This window comes from Phaenicophaeus curvirostris, chromosome 15 (assembly GCF_032191515.1).
Source record: "Phaenicophaeus curvirostris isolate KB17595 chromosome 15, BPBGC_Pcur_1.0, whole genome shotgun sequence".
NCBI classification, from domain to species: Eukaryota; Metazoa; Chordata; class Aves; order Cuculiformes; family Cuculidae; genus Phaenicophaeus; species Phaenicophaeus curvirostris.
Window position 1 is genome coordinate 15,435,242 of NC_091406.1, and position 20,974 is coordinate 15,456,215.

A 20,974-nucleotide genomic window follows, 5' to 3' on the forward strand; every position below is an offset into this window, starting at 1 on the left:
TAAAGCTCAGGAAACTAGAGAAAATACTAACATTTTCCCACAAATAATATCTTTACATAAATATTTTACATAAGTGAACAAAATCTGATGAGTTTTACATGTGGCCAGGTGTGTTTTAGTTGTTAGGGTATTATTCTCCACTTACACATAACTTGGTTAAATCAAAACTATATTAGCCTGAATTCTGAACAGAAGATATACAGAAAATATTGAGTAATATGTAGCTATGCAAACTTGTTTCAGTAGTAATTGTAAGTAATAAATTATTAATCATGAAAAGTGCTAGGATGACTTGGGGATAAAGAAAGGATTTTTACTATGAAGGAGCAGCAAAGGAAATTATGAAATGCTATTTGATTCCTGTATTTACCTTATAATAAGTGTTATTTTGACGACTTTTTTGTCTCTGTTGAAACAGATGGAAAGAAATATAGAGAACTATACAATTTAATGTGTTTACACTGTCTAGGTAAGATTTTTTTTTATTCCTGGACTGAACTGCTAAGAAGGTACCGTGTGTTATTTGGCAGCCTTTGGAGACTGAAACATGCCACTCGATATTGATGAAACTACCTTTACAGAACATGAGGTGAATGAATACAAACACAAGTTTGCAAAGGTGCCCTTTTAGCCACAGACTCTAAATTAAATTTCCAGCAAATCCTTTTAGAGTGGGTCAGCATTCATGTTCTATAAAACGTGGCTTGCAGAATTCAATATAAAAGCTTTCCTTTCTAAATCCTATTTATGACTTCCTTCCCCCTTTTTTGGTGTCTCTCTCTTTTTTTTTTTTTTTTTTCCCCCTTAATTACAGCAGAGGGGGATTAGTCAGTGTAAGTCTCCAGGGAGCTACACACAAAGCCATCTCCGAAATTAAACTAAGAGGAAAACGGCAGAAGGAATTGAGCTCTGGTAACAGACAAGGAGGACTAATCTGAAGAAGCCAGGCAAATTTTCTGGACCACTGTGACTAAACGAGAAAAGACAAAACTCCAGGAACTTTAACCTTTATCTTCTCTATCCATTCTTTTCTAAAAGACAAACATGTAATTTCCATTTAATTACTTACATGAAGATCTATGAATATCAATGTAAATTTAAATCAGACATTATCTGATGTAGATTGAATTAACAGCCATTTTTCTTCCATTCTGTTAACTTATTTAATATGATTTTACATATGCGCATGTAGCATCCTCCAAGCATTTTAGCTTTTCAGTGCCACAGCAAATTTTCAGGGTAGCTACTATTTCCCTTTTTTTTTGCTTTTCAAACTAAATAAATCCCGGTTGAGCTCGGTATTTTGGAGGAAAAAGCCAAGAGGCTTTGTTTAAACCTGACTTTTCCTGAAGTTGCGTGCTCCCTAAAGGAATGTAAAGGAATAATTTATTTAAAGAAAGTGGTTTTGCTAGGCTAGGGCTAAGTTACATAAATGCAGACATTCTAAATTTCATTGCCTTTGTATTTTGGTCTCCTAAAGCCAACCAGAACTTTTCTAGTGGAATGGTGCCCAGCTATAGAAAAATTGATTTGACGCAAGAGAAGCTCTTACTAAAAAATGCATTAGAACCTGTGACATTTTCTTTCAGAAAGTATCTGGGAAAGGAGCTTTCTTCAAGTTCTTTAAAAAAAAATAAAAATCTCGTTTCAGAAATTACTACTTTGAATTTGAGAAGAAGAAAGAGGATTTAAACACAAGATATTACAAAAAAAATAAATAACTTAATCCACCCAAGCAGTTTTCACAACAGTGATGATGTTCCAGCTTGGAACACATTTGACATTATGGATTTTCCCATGGGAAATCTCCAGTTTCATTTCTGGGTAACTGCAAAATCCTGGTAAACCTGATCCGGCCTCACCAGTGCTCCTGGGGCTCCCTGAGCCCTGCTAAGCCCCAGGGCTCCCACACAGCTCCTGCCCAGTGACACGGTAGCACAGCAAGTGGGGTCTACAGCTCTGTCTCAGCCCATCCCGCCTGGCCATGGGTCCCGTTAGAGCTGCTGCCCACCCACGGGTGAGTGTCCCAGGCTGGCCTCAGAGGTCCCATCCCCACTGAGACACCCCGGGTTGCCCCACTGCGGGGTCCCTGTGGCCCATGGCCCTCACTGCGCCAGCCTTGGGCAGTGGCCGTCATCCTCTGGGGAGCAGGGAGAGCTCCTCATGTCGGGAAGGGACCAAAATATGACTATCACAGGATGACAAATATCCAAAGAGTTGGCATACACCACTACCATCATCATCATCACCATCATCGTTATTGAAGATAATACTCACAGAGTCCTGATCTTTGGCATGTGGTTGAAACTGGTAACAGGAATGCGGGTGATGTTGTTATTGTTGAGAGTGCTGTTAGGAGAAGAAAAAAAAAACAGAGAGAGAAAAGAGCGTCAGAGATTGGTTGCTTAATTACATTTCTTCACCAACACACTATTTACAGAAACACACTGCTAAAATTCTTGGTAATAAACCTGCCAGGCTATGAGCAGTAAGACATGCTGACCAATACCTCAGATAATTTGTGACAAGTCATGAAAAATATTGTTAGGGCAAAGCAACCAACACCTGCCAAAGAATGGATGAAGGTTACAATTTACCACGTCAAAGTACCAACAAATACAGGAAATGGGTTTTTATCGACAACTGGAACATATCCAGCCTTCTTGGTTAAGCAGCCACTTTGCTTGAAAACCTGGTGCAACTTGAGTGGAGGAACGTCAAACTCACACACTGCAATATGAAAGCTTTGCACTTAAAGCACTCGCTCTCACACAAGAAGAGAGCTGTTGACTCTCACAGGCTTGTTAACACAGCCAGCTGACACAGACAGACAGCTCAAATTGCCCTTTTGAAAACACATGGATGGATGGGTACCCTGTCTTAAGTTTCCTTATGAAAAAAAATATATAGGTAGTGGAACGGACTGTAATAAAACATGTCACGACCCAGGCATGTAAGGATTTCTGCTGCTCTATCAAAGCAGAGCTTAAAGAGAAAATCATCTCAGCTGCTGGGAGGGATTCCCTTATGAAAAATGAACTGACTCGATTACTGTTAGCTGAATGTGCTGCTCTCATTTATGTGGCTCCTAATTATATCAATGACTCTCTAGCAAATTAGAAGCTATAAAGTTTATCAAGATAGCACAGGAAATGGAAAGCACTCCAACAGGGCATAATTGCAATGTTCCAAGTACAGCAAACCTGCAAACACAGCGGCCCAGTTTGTCAGGAGAACTGATGGAGCCAGTGACGACTCTATGTCCCACTGTGGCCAGAACTGCTGCTACCTGCAGCTGCCCATTGGAAATGTGGTGTCCAAAGCACCACAGCACGGAACAACCTCTACTTTAGACTCCGTGTGGTCATTGTAGCAGAAGACAGCGCTTTTGTGCATTCGTGTATACGTCAGAGAATCATGGAATCATAGAATCACGAGGTTGGAAGAGACCCACCGGATCATTGAGTCCAACCATTCCTATCAAACACTAACCCATGCCCCTCAGCGCCTCGTCCAACCGTGCCTTAAACACCTCCAGGGAAGGTGACTCAACCACCTCCCTGGGCAGCCTGTTCCAGTGCCCAATGACCCTTTCTGCGAAAAATTTCTTCCTAATGTTCAGCCTAAAATTACTTAAAATACTTGCTGAAGCAACCTGAAGGCACCTTCCCCTTCCCCGAACTATTTAGTCGTTCCAATGTTATGCAGGACAGCTAATCAAAAGCTCTTGAAGAGTTTTACAGATGTTAATGAACCCTCTTGGTCATCTGCCAATTTAAAAACATTTTTACAATTCTGCCTAGAAATCCCTTGGCGAAACCATCATCTACAACATTAGCAGATTAAAGCTAAATTAGATGATACCCTATTAAGGCTGTTTTTCTGGTCCACAGGAAGACACAGATGCACATTGTCAAAGCCAGGAGGCTGCAGGGTATCAAACCATGTGCGGGCACACCCAGGAGAGGTGTGTGAGCAGGCTCTGATGCTGGCAGCAGCATGTTTGTGTTGCTCTGCGCTGCATCCCAGCAGGTCAGAACATGACCACTTTGTTACTGGGATCATTGTTGGTATTTCAGCGTAGCGCTGAACCAGATGGATGCACTATCTATTTATCTATCTGGAGCCAGCCTGGGGGATAACAAAACCGTGACAGCAAACTGCACCAACGGAGCAAAATTACCCTTCCTTTCCAAATCCGTGAGCAGAGCGAGTTACGTCAGTGAAAGCAAATTTTGGAAATCTGGAATCGGCATGTGGGATCTGTTGCCAGAGATCTGTGTCAGTCAAGTCACACATGTTCTCACACCAGGCTGATGAGAGCTGTAGGCTTAGTGCATCACAGCTTACATTATTATATGTAGCATTCATTCCAGATCCTCAGGAAAACTCGATGCTGCCAAAAATCGGACAAGAAACACATAGCTAAGTATTGGGAGCAATGGGTATACAAAATAACACGTCCGTACATCCTGTTTTGCTATATGCAAAGACTCAAACGTGGACTATTATAAATTTCGCGGATAAGATGAAGAGGGAAACACTGTCAGCTTCAGAAATAAACCTGGCAGCAAGCTCCTTGGGCCATCAGCCGGGTCATTTTGTCAGCTGCGCATCACAGTCTGCACACACCACTGCCTTACTGGAAGCTAACATGATGAGTACCAGCGTACATCTGTAGGGCTAATAAATTCTGCTTTTGAATTCCTGCTAATGCCACAATAGCAACATAAATGTTCTATTGCGGCAGCTTATGCAGTGCAAAATGAACCTCACTGTTGTACAATTGCTACTGCTTGATTACCTTATTTAACCAGTCATGCAAATCAAAGTCTTTTGCGGACAGTCAGACAAAACAAGCACGTAGAACCATTTCAGAAAGTGAACAAAACCTCTTGTAAGGGTGCATACATATATAAATCAACAACCCATCCCTCAATATCATTTTTTTATTTGCATTTGCACATGCATGTCAAGAAGATCAAACAGAGCTCACAAACAGAATTTCTAACTGCACCAGCATTTTTTTTTCTATAAGCACAAAAATGTAATCTACCCTCTGTCTCACTTGCCTGTTACACAAAAAAAAATCTTGCACTTAGTTGCAAGATTTTAGGTATCCCCTGATAAATAAAAGCCACATGTAAAGTCAGGTCACAAAAACTAAGTCACACGCATAGCTGATGTCTGAATACGTCACACGTGGCACTAAGGGAGTCAGTGGAAGCCACAGGAATTCAAGGGAGATTTTCTATTGATTCCAAAAGGACGTAGATTGGATTCAGGCAGAACAGACGTGACCACAAGCCTTCTTCTCCACTAACTGAGGGTAGAGAACACATCCCTGTTTTCCAGTGCAATTCTTCATCTGGGTGCGGAAAGGTTGGCCTTTACCGTCTGATTTGACGATTCAAAAACATTTTTAAATTTCTTAAAATATTTCTATTTAACGGACAAAGCCTTATTCCAATCATGCAGTATTTCTACTCACAAAATACCAGATGACAGTGGCTCCGGTTTTGCCCCTCATAAGCAAAGGTTTCCCACAATTCATCAACAAATACATAATTCTCCTTCTAAGAATCCTAAGTCAGCGGTGAACTAATACACTCCCTAAACACAAATTTCAGGGATAACTCTAGCAGATAGCTATTGCACAGACACTTAGTAGAATACTATTTCACTGATATTTAAATGTTAACCATAATGAAGGCAATAAAACATCTATGATAACAGCAATTATTTCAAGACAAAGAAGGCCAAACACTGCAAAGGGCACTAATTGACAGTGAACCCTCTGCATCACAGCCCAGATGGAGCTGCAGGAATTTAACCCTTCTGCTCTGGCTGTGCAGAGCACACAGCTCCTGGGTAGATAGTCCTTGGCTTCTGAATGGCGACGTTTTCAGGCAGAGGTGTGCTCTGGAGGCACTCTGCAAAGCTTTCTTTGCCATGCACTAGTTTTTAAGACTCATTTTCATCCAACTAAGATTCAAATCCATAGAAAGAGATGCACAAGCACCAGGAAGCTGTGAGGAATAGAAAATTTCCAGAACTTTCTGACTCCTTTAACATCACATGGGGAAACCTGTATTCTGCTGGGTTTTTCCCAGCCTTATAGCTTGCACCCCTTCCAGACCCCAATATACCCTTGCCCCTTGAAATAGCGCTGCCCTCCCGGTTTAGATGTCCTCTCCCTGTAAACCGCTCACATCCAAGATGCTGAATCAGCAACCTCAGGTTACAGACAATATTATTTATGCCAGCAAACTTCCCACCTTGGGCCGTGATCCTTGTCAGTTCCTGCAAGCTAAGCAGAAGCAGACCGCCACAGTCCTAAGGATCCTCCAAGGACTACTTGGAAGAGGCATAACGTGGGCTCAGCAGTCTTGGAGGTGGAATATCCTCCACCAGTATGAACTATCATAGTCCCAATCACTTCAATTTACAACCCCAGAGGAGCTGCTCTACTAACTCGCTCCTCTACCAGTTGCCCACACTGGATAGAGGCATGCATGGAACTGCTTTCTTCCTTCTGAAGAATAAAGCTGATTTACAGTTCCTACCAATCACAATTTTTCTAAAGAAAAGAATGCTCGCTCTGCAATCCTGTCACGATTTGAAAACAATTACTTATCTCCTTCCTCAAACTTTTTGTGCAAATTTAACTACCTGCCGTTGTATTCCTGTTCTCTCCTGACTTGCTCCAAATTCACGTAGGCTACCGCAGTTCCCTGACAATGAGTTGTTAATTCCAGACTCTATGTAATTACATTAAATCATTAACCTGTAGAAATGACTGCATGCGTGTGTTTTTTAAGTAATATTTATGCATTGTTCTTTACTCTTTCCTGCATCCTCTTGAATATGAAATATGGTTCTTCAGGACTAGATGAGAGTCAGAAATGAATAACAATCCTAATGCTAGCACACAACTTTTATGGAAGGTACTTTGGGGAAAAAAAGGAAAATATTTAAATGTCGAACCCTACTAATAATGCAAGTATTTTATTCTAAAAATCCAGTAACTCTAAGCATCCTTTCATGTTCCTTGGACTAATCCAGAGAGCAGAAATCCCAGGCTGTCAGATCAATAACCAACCACTCTCAATTCTGTAAATTACAGAGTACAGAGAGATTTTGTTTCTCTTACTTGGAATTCAATTAATGATATAATTACAAATATAATGAATATCAGCACGACTGGTGACTTATACATCTGAAATAATAGTACTTTCATTACAATATATCTACTCGCTCTGTTCCAGGTAAGTACTAGACATGAACCAAAAGGATCTCCTGGCAATGACATCAGAAAAAGTTATAAAACAAAACATAATTATCCAAAATATTGAAGAAATTACTTAATTAATTGTCTTAATGTTTTCCAGTCACATTTCAAGTGGGAAAATGCATAGGAGGAGTGAGTTTCTGTTAAACACGTAACACTTAGATAACAATACCACTTGCTACATCTCAGCCTAAAACAAGTGACTGTATCCTATTGTATTCCTGGCAAAAGAAAAAGCTGCTATGCAAACATCCATTTTTCTAAGTACAAGGAATTTTCATAATGCACAGAGATTACTAGCTGTACATCAGTACAACACCACAGTGATGCTTTTTTTACAATCTGAATGGATTAAAGTGAAAGGGGAAAGACAGAGCATGTCGCATGCTGAAGACGTCCTTTGTTTTTTTGATGGTAACAGAGACTGGTTTTCTTTCACATTCAATTTCTGCAGCTTATTAGCACAACCAGCTAATCAAATTGAGAAATTAAATGGTAGATTAAATTTTTGATTAACACTTTCCCCCAAGCCTTAATAAGCATCTACAGTAGTTCCTAGAGGTCTGCTGTGCCGGCCATTCAGGTTTTTGATACATGCCAGGCTGCTTTTGTGTCCTGTTTGGCTGATCATGGGATGTTGCAGCATATCCAAATTTTTCAGTTAGAAAGAAATATTCAGACCCATTTATGGACAGGTAAACATAGAAAGAGATCTAAAAAGGCACCAGCTCATTTATTCTATTTGTGGATTTGATTGCCTTTTACGTTCTGACATACATGATTTGATAGCAGGAATCCTGCAAACACAAGGCTTTATGCAGCAACACATACTTCTCCGAGTCTATGGGCTTCACTTTAAGTTAAACAAGAGTGTGCATTTCCTTTTCCTGCTCCAAACTCTCTCAACACCCTGTGGAAAGAACAGCGCTGAGTTGCCTCTCTCTGTGTTAAGCCTATATTTTGAAAGCAAAACCCTGAAACGGAACAGAAGAGCAAACAGGAGAGGCTGGTGAGGAGTAGCCCTACTGGGCACTGCAGCACTGGTAGCACTAACAAGTCGAACATTTCCTTCCGTCTCCTTCAATTACACCAGTGCTTTATCACAGGACGTTTGCTGGCTGCGTATGTAATCCGTGTGTTGTGTGTCCATAACACCATGTAATTGGGCCTAATGCAAGATTATTATCTATGTGCATGCAATGGGTAGCTGCAAACGGTGCATCTGCAGGCTTGTAACAGTCCCGAGAGTGAATTACCGTCATACTCCCCGATTACTGCTTCTCCCACAACTGCCGTGGTTTCCAGGCTGCCAATCCCCAGTGCAACTATACATCCAGTAAATGAGACTGGAAAATTTATTAAGACTTAACCACAGCATCTCCAAGCATAATTATGACTCTCATGGAAATAGTATTCTTGATAATGTTATTTCTGTTCAGAAGCGGGTGAACTGATGCAAAAAAAGTATCGAGCAGCTCCCCGCAAGTTGCCAGTCACTCAGAAGGGAACACAACAGTTTGGCCCTGGCAGTGACAGAAGGATAACTTCTCCAAGACCCCAAAGCTTTTGAGAGGAGTGCAGTCCTGGTAAATGAAAATAAGTACAGGAGTGGTTTCACAGTGTACCTGTGGAATGAAACCCTTGAATCTACACAGGACTAGACTCCTCCATCAGTATTTATGCACATAAGGAAGAGGATCTTGGGGTCTGTCTGAAATATTAGTGATGACTTTGGGTGACTGTACTAGTAGCAAAATTTAACACTAGCAGTTACAGAACTGTAGACCTCTACGATCGAAGATTGATATGACTTACTCTTAAGCCTCTCTCCAAATACATAAAAAGCCCTCGCAAAGAGTAGAGAAACTCTTTGTTCCTCACATTCAACAAGAGTTAGGCAAAGCAGTGAGAGGTTTAAATTTCAGAAAGAGGAATTTTGATTAGATGTAGGGGAGATGTTTCTTACAATAAGAACAGGCAAAATATAGAAAAGAGCCAATAAAGAGCGTGCGGTCATCAGCAGTGGAAGCCTACAATAACAGACTAAATAAATCCCTGGCAGGAATGGTGTGGGACTGAACAGTCTTGCCCTTGGGTGGGACAAGAGGTGACAATCTCACACCCCTGCCTGCCCCTATGTACCACCTAATATAACTAACAGCAGGTGCATTTTACCAATTCCAAAGAGTGAGTCTAAATCTATTTTTAGTAATAAAACCAGGACCTTAATTTTATACACTGTCATAATTAATGTTTGTAATTAACTTTGAGACTGTAGAGTAAAAGGAGCTATATTTTCAATAGCTGTAAAGAGCTATTTTTCACACAGGTCAGAAGGAATTTGCATTAAATTAAATATTTGCAGCTTTTCATGGCCTCTGATGAAAACGCAAAATGGTTTGGGCATTCTATCCCTGAGCACAGTCCTTGCACTCGACTTTCAAGGCATTCAAGATTTGCTCATTAGGCACGGTCCAAAACTCAACTGGATCTCTTCAGAGTTTTGGTGAGTCCTGAGTGCCTCTTGTACTCAAGCCTTTGATCTCCCCACAGACTGTTTAAGTTAAAGCCCACAACTACCGTGAGGGCATATAATGAAAGGAACTGATGCTGCACTGATTAATCCATTACTCTCAACTCTTAGAAAACATAATGATCTCACAAGGGGCCTTATTCACTGACATACAGCAGTAGAGCTCTGCTCTGACACCTCAAATTAGCAGCAAAAGCAATAACAGCTGGGGTTTTGTCTCAATATTTGTACCCAACTCTAAAGTGAGTTGGCGCTATACAAGCACTATTTTTAAACACAACATTAGCCCAGGCAAATCATCTCCTAAACAGTCTCCAGGTGACACAAAAAAAATCCACTGAAATAAATAAAAATAACTAGTTGTCAGTTTGTGGTTTCTGTTCTAGCATTAGTCTTTTGCCGCAGCAACATATGAGGCTCTTGCACAGTTACCTTGGGAAGCTGACATCGGAAATAGAACTAGTCTCAAGGATAGAGGGGAAATAAAATGTTCTTTTTAGAGAAGTATGAAAAAATAATATAAATGAGCTTAACATGGAATTATGCACAAAAGTGCCAGCAGTGTTTAGTACTACAACTGCTTGATTCTTCCTATTCTGCGGCTGATTTTAATTTGCATGTAACTGTCAGATTTTAAGTATTTAAGCTTATTATAAAAGCTAGATGTTTACAGCAAGTTTGCTTGGTTTTTTTTTCCCCTCAAAGCAGTGAGATGACTTTCAAAAACATCAGGCTTCAGGGAAACTGGGTTATTGTAATAACAAATTCTGTTTTTAAAACGGCTGTTCTGTCCCCCAGCAAGAACCAGGGTGATCACCTGTGCCCACAGTGATCAGTTCAGGGCATATTAACTTAAATTCTGTAATTGCTGCATTAACTCTCCCTAGAGAGTGGCTGTGCCTTGGCTGGAGTCTCTGTGGCTGGTGAGGTCAGGAGCTGAGGCTAAGAGCAGACAAGAGGGAAAGATTGGACCCACAGCTAAGAAAATGGTTGGGCAAGCTAAGTGAGTAAAGAGATTGGGACTAGGAATCACTGCAAATGATTAAGAGGCCAGAAAAAAATGATACGGGCCTGTGCAATCAAAGATTGTATTGTTGTATGTATTCAAGGGGAAGAAAAATGAGGGTTCTGGTGACTTATGTCCTGTGACTTATGCTGAAACCTTTCTAGTGTTATCTTTAGCCCGACGTTTATTTTGTATGTGCACATATGCATCATTATGCTTTACTTTACTCAGTTACATGGATACGCAAATAAATAAAATATGCTAAAGCGAGATAAAGTAGAAAACAGAATAATAGAATGGAAAAAAATAAAATAAGATGGGCTAATCTGAACCCAGATAAACCAAAATGTAATAAAAGTTATACAGAGAATGAGGGTACATGGTTCCTTCAGCTTGTGGACTTTGTTAGATGTTAAGTCAAAAACGTCATTCATGTCATCTTAGATGGAATATCTTACTGCTTCCCCTTCAGGATATCTCCTCCGTCTGCGTACAAAAAGATGTATCCGTTTCCCCACGCAACCAAATCACTGCTATTAGCTGTACAAAATACAGGTACCAGCTGCACACAAGAATTCTTTCTAATGCCCATGCCAAGTGAGACTTGGAAAAGCTTTTGAGAGAAATTTTCATCAGCTTTTCAATCTTTTCCATGACATTCTAATTCTAGGCAGAAAATACAAATTCAGTCCATTTCCTGAATGGAAATTTTAGTCATAAAAGCATTGGTGCAAGGACAAAGAAACACAGGCTGAATTTATCCTGCCACTGCTTTATTCTTAAATGAAGGATTCTCCTATGAGTTACTTTTCTAAACTCAAAAATGGCACAAGAAACCCTGCCTTTATTTTTTTTCCTAATCAAGAAATTTTCTCAGGTCTTTGCCCAAAGGCAACACATTTGTCCGTGCACTGTGTATGGGGAAAGGCAGCTGTAGCTCTAATTTCCAATTACACTCATAATTCTCTCTACGTTTTTTGACTCAGATTAAAAAAAGTATTTCTGCAAACACTGAATATATGCTTTACATCGTCACGGTGGTTTTGATGTTTGTCTATGGTAACTAACTTCCAGGGCTGATTTTATTGCTTAGAACCACTAAGAACAAATGCAGTTATCACAGCACCTGACCAACGTTCACTGAAGTCAGTGCAAATCCTGTTGCAAGTGAATCTAGTCCCTGCAATCTGTTTACTTAGGTTTAGATTTTCATGGAAGCCACAGTGATCCAGGATGTAATTGTTTTCAATTTCAACTCATCTAAATTTTGTTTCATAGCTTTCATTTGAAAATAACTTCTTAAATGAATACAATTAAATTAATAATAGAATTCTATTACTTTAATATAAACATTGAATACCCATATATTTAATAACACACTATATGTTTATAAAATTTAATATAATAATATTAAATATAATATTTGTGCATGTAATAATATAGAATATTGCTTTATTATAAGGTAATTGATAAAAATAAATTAATGAATACACTTTTTTCTTTCTTTTTTTTTTTTTTAGGGTATACCAAGATGTTTCTTACTCAATATGGCTCTTGGTGTTACCCAACTGCATGCATGTCAGGTACTGTACTTTGTGGATTCAGGTCTACTCCTGCCAAAATCAATGGAAACTAGATTGGGTTCTCAATGCATACAGAGGTCTGAAAGCCTACCATGAGTGTATTTATGGAATGAGTAAAAAAGAATCAAGACAGACTCAGATCATACAAACCCGAGGTTTGACGCATCAGTATTTCAGCAAAAGAAAACAGTTTCTCATGTTCTTGCCTGAAGGGTCTCTGTTTAGCCCTTTCTGAAGCTAAAGCAGTCTTATAAACATAATCCAATCCAAACTAACATGGTCGGTTCTATAATTTGAAAGGAGTAAGGGACTTTGCCATTCATTCAGGCTGAAGGCACTTAATGACAACGATTTCCAGGGTAAAAGGTTTCAGTATTCAGTCAGCTGCATGCTGTGGTTTTCTTACAGGGCTCCACCAAAAGAAATTTAAAGAAATCAATTAAATTTGGATGAGAAAAGGATGGCACCATTCTTCAAAAACGTGCTTTAATTTGTGCCACCCAGACTACAATGTAAATTTAATTCTATAACCTTACAATACAAGCCTCTATTTTGATAGCCTTCCCTACCATAACGAATGTGTCCTTTTCACACCTGGTGCAACACACCCAGGAATAGCAAAGCTATTCTAACTGGCAGATAGAAGTTAGTTCTCCTTTCAGAGCTAAAGTGATAAAAACCAGACTTCTGCGTCCATTGTAAGGGGCTCTGTGACAATGCTCAGTCTCTTCAGGACGGTCATTGTGCCAGCCCGCTGCCACTTCATCAACTGCCGCAATGCGACACTGCGGATTCCTGCAAGTCCCACACTGGCCACCAGGACCAACGCAGGGATGAAGTGGCAAGCCTCATGTATGCAGCAGATACCTGCTTGAGAAGTAGCTCTTACAATGAATTGAAACGGTTTGTCTGAGTGTCTGGGTGTCAGTGCAGAATATTTACAGAGCCCTTTTAGGAGGCAAGAGATTGGCATCCACAGAGCGGGCTGCCAGACGACCTGGTTTCCTTTTCTCTCCTTTGGCAGACCTACCAGGTCCTACAGGTAAAATAACAGTCCTTATTCCTCCAGCCAGAGCAGCCCCCTAACCTCTGGAGCCTGGTGTTTCAGCTCCCAAGGCTGTTGGCATTCCCACTGGGAGAGGGCAGCGGGAAGAGATCTTTCATAGCTTCGACAATATGACTATGGTCATGGTGCAGCACAGAACCACAAAGGCAAATCTCGGCTTTTGGCAGCAGAGGAAGGAATGGAGCACATCTTTTAAATTTCACCTTTGCTGCCAAAATTGCCTCCCCAAAATACAAGAGACATAGACCATATTCGTGGAATAATTTATATTATACTTTATCAGTATGCGACGCACCTACCTACAATTAATACATGTTGGCAACTAAGGCTGATATATAGTCTCACATAAATCCCCCCAAATGAAACAGGGAATGTGTGATATACACATTCTGCAAATTCAGCCTTGCACATACGAACAGTTGTTAAAGAAAAGTTACATCTAAAGAGGAAAGAAATGTTTTGAAAGAACAAAGACAAGACATAGCTCCTAGACAAGGGCAATTACATGTTTCTTGGTGAAGCTAAAAAGAGATCTGCTTTCCATCAGGAATTAAACATTGAGTTTTTCTTTTAATAATACATTAGACAGCGCTTGTGTACATCACAGAAGAAAAAAGGTCAATGTTTAAAATCACCTATCTTCCCATTTTTTTAAATTTCTCCCAAACACCACCTGCCCATGAGAAGCAGCAATGCCTGCTATATTCATGCACGCATATGCAATACAGCTAAGAAATCGTAACAATTCGAATAGCAAATACTCACAGCATTTCATTTGCGTTCAGTCCACAGAGTGAAAAAGTGCAAAATAAAATACGCACTGAAAAAAATTCGAAGCACTCATGATCTGTTCAGGAATATTCTACAGGAAGCGCAAGAAGTAGCTAACTGAAAGGAGTCAATTGTTCTCCATACATGGCTGTTTCTCTGTAATATCTGCACATATACAAAATAAAATATAACTGCCATTGTCTATCCTCACTGTTTCTGCTTAAGTATTAACTGAAGTGCCTCACCTGGTTTCTAACGCCCTAGCCGTGGATGGAAAGACGAGGTGTCTTGCAGATAAAATGGACGCAACCCTTTTAAGACATCACTGAAATTGCCCAAGGAGCCAGTAAGAAGCTCGGGTGCTCACGGAGTGGACTATCCCCCTCCCCAGAGCCCGCCCAACCCGCAACCGCCTCTTGCACCAACGGGGGCTTCTCAGCGGCCTTCAAGCGTCATCACAGAGATGCTGCATTGCGGCATTTTATCGATCGCAGTAGCCAAGGCCAAAGCTGAAAGCCTTGAACAAGATGGGCTTTCCCACCCTCCATTCTCCCCAGAAAAGCATTGCTGGTGACAGACATTCTAAGATTCTGATGGCAAAAGATGCAAAAGCAAATCTAAAGTCCCAATCTGGTGAACAAAGAACTGGCTTGGCATATGCTCCTACACAGTTTCATCACAGCCGTCAACTTGCCTTCCATGCCATTCTGTTCTGTTTTACCCCAAGATAAATCCCAATCCCAGCCACAGCCTGGCACTTGCAACTTACAGATATTTTACATCACCTTGCACCCCTAAAGACAAAAGGCATGGATGTGCGCAGTTTTCAAAACTAAATGGCAGTAGTGTTTGTTGTGTCCCTTGATGGCTTTATGCAGCCACATCACTTGATGCTCTTTCATCTGACCAAGCTATTTTCTGAGGTAGCTCTAGAACATTCAAGAGGAACATGGTGTATCACAGCAACAGTTGCTGGATGACCTTACAGTGCTTTAAAATTTGTTTCTAAGGATCTGCAGATGTGGTTAGCACGACCATCCGTCACTCATACATACTTAAACAATGCATTTGTATTATTTAGCCCTGAAGAGAAACCTAGCAAACGTAATTCCTCTTCGAAAGTATCAAACCAGTTAACATGAAATTGCTTCATTCACGATAAATAAATTAACAAAGAAATGATGATTATTTGGTTTCAAATTATTGAAAAATTGTTTTATACTTCCATCCTTAATGAAGCTCTTGTATTTTCTTTTTTCTTAAGCACAGAACTGGATATACTATGCAAAGAAAATATAACTTACATTAATCATATACTCTTGTTTTTAAATGATAAAAAATGATTTTTCCTGATTTAACCATAACAGACGGGCTCTTTTCATCATACATACTCTCACACATCTATACTTACATTACATGCATGAGCTTGCAAACACCAGGAAAAAAGGCACTATATGATTTTAATATCAGAAGAAGCCTCTACCTATGCCTTTTTCCAGGTGCAGATGCAATTATCAACTTCACTTGCAAGTTAATTATCTACATATTACTGTGTAGATTGCTACTTTACTATAGATACAATATTATTGTCCCAACTAGAAGTATTGGATAATGCTGTTAATAAGTAACGCATAGCAACCTTACCTCAGCAGCTACAGTTTAAGGTTAAATATCTGAAACAACGCTTGAAGTGACAGACCAAGAATTTTGGTATACAGAACTCCCATCGTTATTTTACTTTCTTTTTCCAGACAAACCAGGCTTTGGAATCCTCTTTTGTTTAAAGGATGGCTACAGCGCAGAGCCTTTGTCTACGTTGTTCTACCAGCACAGCAGAGGAGCGAAAGCAACCTCTGGAAAAGACAAACCATTTACACCCCATGGGTCATAAATGATACTTTAATCACACACAATAAAAAAAAAAGGCAGCAACCATTATGCATTTTGATACATTTTTTGAAATCATCATTTTTGTACTGCTGTGGAGATTGACCTCAGATCAAGCAGGAGCTCCCACATTCACCACCAGCTTTGGAGCCCAAGCCGGGTCAGAGAAGGGCTGAGGCTGTCCTGGTGTATTTGGTGTTGGTACCATAGAAACCTGTGCCACACAGGCACGCAGCCTTCTCTCCCACCCAAGGAGGTTTTATTAATGCTGACAGAATTATATCTAACTACTGTAGTATCGTCATGCAGCTACTTTGGGGTGTCATGTAAACAATGAATTGCAAATTATGGCACAAAATAACTACTCATTTATCTTGAACTTCTTACTTTCCCTCAGAACTCTGCCAATACCTGAACTTTAGCTGCAAGGAGGTTTATTCCCATCACAGTCTTCAGCTCAGCTTTTGGTTAAGGTGTTGAGCTGCACGTCTACATTAAATCTACAGCTGAGTGTCGGCTGGATTAAGTCGTTCACATTCATTTGACTTTCAACAGTCAAAATGCTTGTTCTACATCTTTTATATTACTGACGAAGAAACTAGATTAGTCAAAGGGGAGGGAGGGCAGGTCACAGGACGAGCAGAGCATGCAAATGAAACAATTAATATCATGGGAGAGGAGGTTTGCCAGAAACCTCTGTGCCTGACTTTGGAGTCTCTCGGAGCAGTGACTGCAGCACCAATAAATGGCTTACGTCCCATGAGCCATAAAAGTGGGCTTCCTCAAAAAGCATATTGGTCAGTGATTCATGAAACTAATAATTCTAACCTGGCACCGCTCTTATCTTGTGAGTTCTGCAGCCTGCACAGCTCCAGGCTATTCTTGAAGGGAAAAATCCTCAACCTAATGGATGCAGGAAAGGAGAATGAGCACGGCATTCAACTGCTACATATGCTCCAGGACGGGAAAAATCCATCTTTTCTAAATATGTAATATAATTAGGCCCCCGCATGGAGGACTGATAGAAATGTTCATCAATTTGCTGGGACATGCCTGGAATACTGCAGGATTAGCAAAATCATTGATCAATGAATTTATGCAAATATATTCTCCCCATAAAGAGAGAGAGTTACATTATATCTGTAACAGGCATCAGTGATTTTCAGGGGCCCTCTCTTGCCCGCTCTTATTTTATCTCAGCTGGTCTTTGATATAGAGCCTGTCACCACGGTGCCATCTGGATAGTGTTCCTTTCACTATGCAGTACTTCCAACCTCACATTTTGTAATATGTTACAGAACAGAGGTTATCTCAGATTTCAGTTCCATATCTGCATCAATGGCACCAGATCTCCCAGCGACATGTACCAGCAAATAAAAACATTTCTTATCAAGCTACCGTGTAAGCACCCCGCCTTTCCTCCATCAATTCTTTATGCTAATTATGCATCTCATTTCACCAAGGTCCATTGGGAGTACAGTGCCTTGCTAAAAGTTCTCCAGAAAAAGGCAATTCGGTAGTTAATCTTATCTCCAGCTGATTTATATAACAGAAACCTTGTAATAACAGCAGACGGATTCTTCAGGAGCACTTCTCCTTCCCTTAAAGACCTACAGCGATACAGAGGCAGGAAGAATGGCAAATATAAACTACAGGACAGAGTAATAAGTAATGGAGTAAAGAAAAATGGAAATTATCATTTGTCCACCAATACCTCTGTACCCTGGGCACATGATTTCTCAATTGCCAAACCAAATTTGTTCTTCCTCTGGCATCAATCAATTGCCTGTGATATACGCTTGGCACGGAAAACTGAGGATACTCTCAGAAAAGCCAAACTCTACCAGTTCGGTGAAAAAGGATACTTCAATTACTCGTATAGTGCCAATAGTTACTCCCTTTAGGGTTTGGGTTTTTTTTTAATGACACGTATTATGCACATGCTGACTGATGAAATAACTAAAGATTTTGAAATCATTTTATTCATTTACATACATTTGAGCTAATGTATACCCTTGGGTTAAAAAAAAAACAAACACAAATAATTTTAATTTTACTGTACTTAAGTGTGCATAAGTAAAACAGCTATGTACAACATTTTAAACAGAAATCACATTTTCATTATTGTATTTTGGTATTTTGGTAACAGTCGTAGAAACACAATTTACAGAGTTCAAATTTGATCCTGTTTACCTCAACCAATCAACACTTCCAGCAAAATAGAGGAGGAAATCACATTTGTGTGGCATTTTCAGGCTTTCATTAAGCAATGACATCTCATATATTTAGAATTATGTCATGACTTTCACTCCCTGACTGTCCAGGTTGGGAAATAAAAGTCTTCTATCTAGTTAAGACATGTCCAGAATAGCATTTTGCAAATAAGTAACACTGGCTGTATAACTGAGTGTTCAGCACACAGAAGACAACCCCAGGAATAATTAAATTCTGGCTGTAGCACAACATAATGATTCGCGTTCAGAAAAATTCTTGGAAGTTTGCTAGACAAAAGGTGGTGTGTACTATAAGCACACTCATCCATGACATCGCTAGCAGAAATCACACAGATCACTATATTTTTTACGACGCACAATCCTTTATGACAAGAATAGGAGTATTGGAGTGCAAAAGGAAAGCATGAATAAACCTATTCCACTCATAAAATGCTTGCAATGACTGGATGTATCAGACAATGTACAGAAGAACTGGGGGATGCAGTCCACAACTGGTCTGACAGATCGCGCTCTGTACCACACAGCACAACTTGGTGCCGAATCCGAGCTCGAAAGGAACCAGCGCTGGGTGTTTGTAGCTGTGTGCTTCTGGGCATTTACTGTGGAGCAGGAAGAAGAGCGAGGCAGGAACGTTTGGAGAGAAAAGAGTATATATCCTAACACTGCTAGAACAACTTTAATCGCTCAGACTCCTTTCCATTTCAGGATTTCAGGGATGGAAGGGTAGTGTGTTTTCACTTATATTTACCTTTTAAAATCTGAATAACTAACTTTTTTTTTTTTTAAAAGATCAAATATTTAGGTTCCGTTGGAATGCAGTTACAACTTAAAATTGCTGTGGCTATTTGGCTGACTGTACTCACGCTTCTTCAGTCCTACTTGTGAGTGAATTATCACTATTTTTCACACTGAAGTGCCCGGAGTTGAATGGTTGATTCCCATGTGTGGTATCTCAGTGCTCATTCGTTTCAAAAAACCAGGTGAAACTGTGTCATGCTCAGAGATATTATATGAAAGAACTACAACAATTAACATGACTAACAACAAACAAACCCGCAAAGTCATTTTGTACAAGTCTCCGTACGGCAACAACTCCTTTGCTTTCTTTAAAAGAATACTCTCCGCAATTCTCCTAAGATTAGTTCTTGGTGTGATGAAAATCTTTTGGGTTTGGGAGTTTTTGTAAAGAAAATCTGCAATGAACAAAACGTGTTCAAGCTCCTGTGCCTCTGGCTGTCATTATAGAGGAGGAAAAACATCTTTTACAATATAAAACAAGGAGAACACTCAACCTAAGCTGCCAACAGCGACTCATAATTCTTTCTGTCCTGTTCACATGGCACGACCATGTCACCACACAGTTTTCAACCCACCCCAGTGAGACCAAACAATAAGAAATAAGTGAAAAGGCTTTCTCGCTAAATAGAGTTCTGTATCTTACTGAGAAATGGATCCTAAAACCACTAGTACTGTCCAGCACTTCCAATCTAATGACAATGGCATGATCATTCAACTCAGTACTACTGGTTTACGGAGTTTGACTGAGCTTGTTGAATCGCCTTGAAATTAGTCCTTTTTACTCATGTATCCTAAGAGCCCGAAGGTGAAATTCTGAGCTCTCAAAGACTTTTATCTCCTATGCTTCATAATTTTGACGTTTGGAAAGTAAGCTATAGATTAATATCTAATCTACTGTTCTGGGGTACTAATCTGTCCTGTTCTAGGATACGAACACTGTATTGCCATGCACCATAAGGAATACTAGACAATTATTTTGAAGAATTCTTTGGTGTTTTGCTTTGAGGTATATTTAATAACCTTTAAACGTGCTTACAGCTACACTAATACGTATCTCTCAATAATATTGCTATTGCCATATATTGCCACAGGACATAACTAAAAACTAAGCAGAGCAGAAAACCTTCTCCAACTAAAAATGACACTTTTGTTACTGAAATTTTAACATCAGTTTTCAACTTCTTGTGCATTTCTACTGCAACAGGTCATAAATTAGGGAATAACTTTTGTATCCCCTACTCGTAATACAAGCCCCTTGAACATTATATTATTGTTTCAGTGGTTGCACGCACCTTTCCGTGTCTTGGAATGCAAGAACAAACACACTGAAAGGTGTTTATCACCTTACAAAAAAGGGGAAAGGAAGTATGTCACCAAGAAAAATCCCTATCTTACCAGCAGACTAAACCCAAACCTTTACGGGAAGCCATAGGGAAAACGTGACACAAAAATGAACAAAATCAGCCCCAGTGCAGAACTGCCAAGCAAGGACATTCAAGAAAGCTTGTTGGCTTGGCATGTAATTTCTCAGATATTATCTTCACCTTGCTGCAAAGACAATCAATAGAAAGCACCAAAAAATTTATGCTCAACATTTCTGCAGCTTCTTAACCCAAGACTCAGAGTCACCAGTAACACCTGCATTATGGTCCATACAGACCAGACCCTTTGGGACGTTTGAAATACAGAAACTCGTAAACACAAAGACGACCATGCTTGTTTCGGGAGCTGCAGTCAGTGCCTTCATCTGATCCAAGCTTCAGCTGAAGTCAGCAACTCACTGCACCATGTCAAGTACCAAAATT

At 40.0% G+C, this 20,974-nt stretch overlaps 1 protein-coding gene across 2 annotated transcripts in view; it reads right to left on the bottom strand.

Annotated features, from left to right (window-relative positions):
- Positions 1 to 20,974, bottom strand: part of SLIT3 (slit guidance ligand 3) — a 504,299-nt gene that overhangs the window by 197,890 nt on the left and 285,435 nt on the right. Inside the window, exons 1-2 of one of the 2 annotated variants that reach the window (XM_069869313.1) lie at positions 14,245 to 14,503; positions 2,278 to 2,349 (exon numbers count right to left, since the gene is read on the bottom strand). In XM_069869313.1, the coding sequence (XP_069725414.1) occupies positions 2,278 to 2,349; positions 14,245 to 14,249 (77 nt within the window). In that variant the 5' untranslated portion in view covers positions 14,250 to 14,503. Of the gene's footprint in view, positions 1 to 2,277; positions 2,350 to 14,244; positions 14,504 to 20,974 lie in introns of those variants that run through there. The other variant, XM_069869312.1, reaches the window with a different exon arrangement.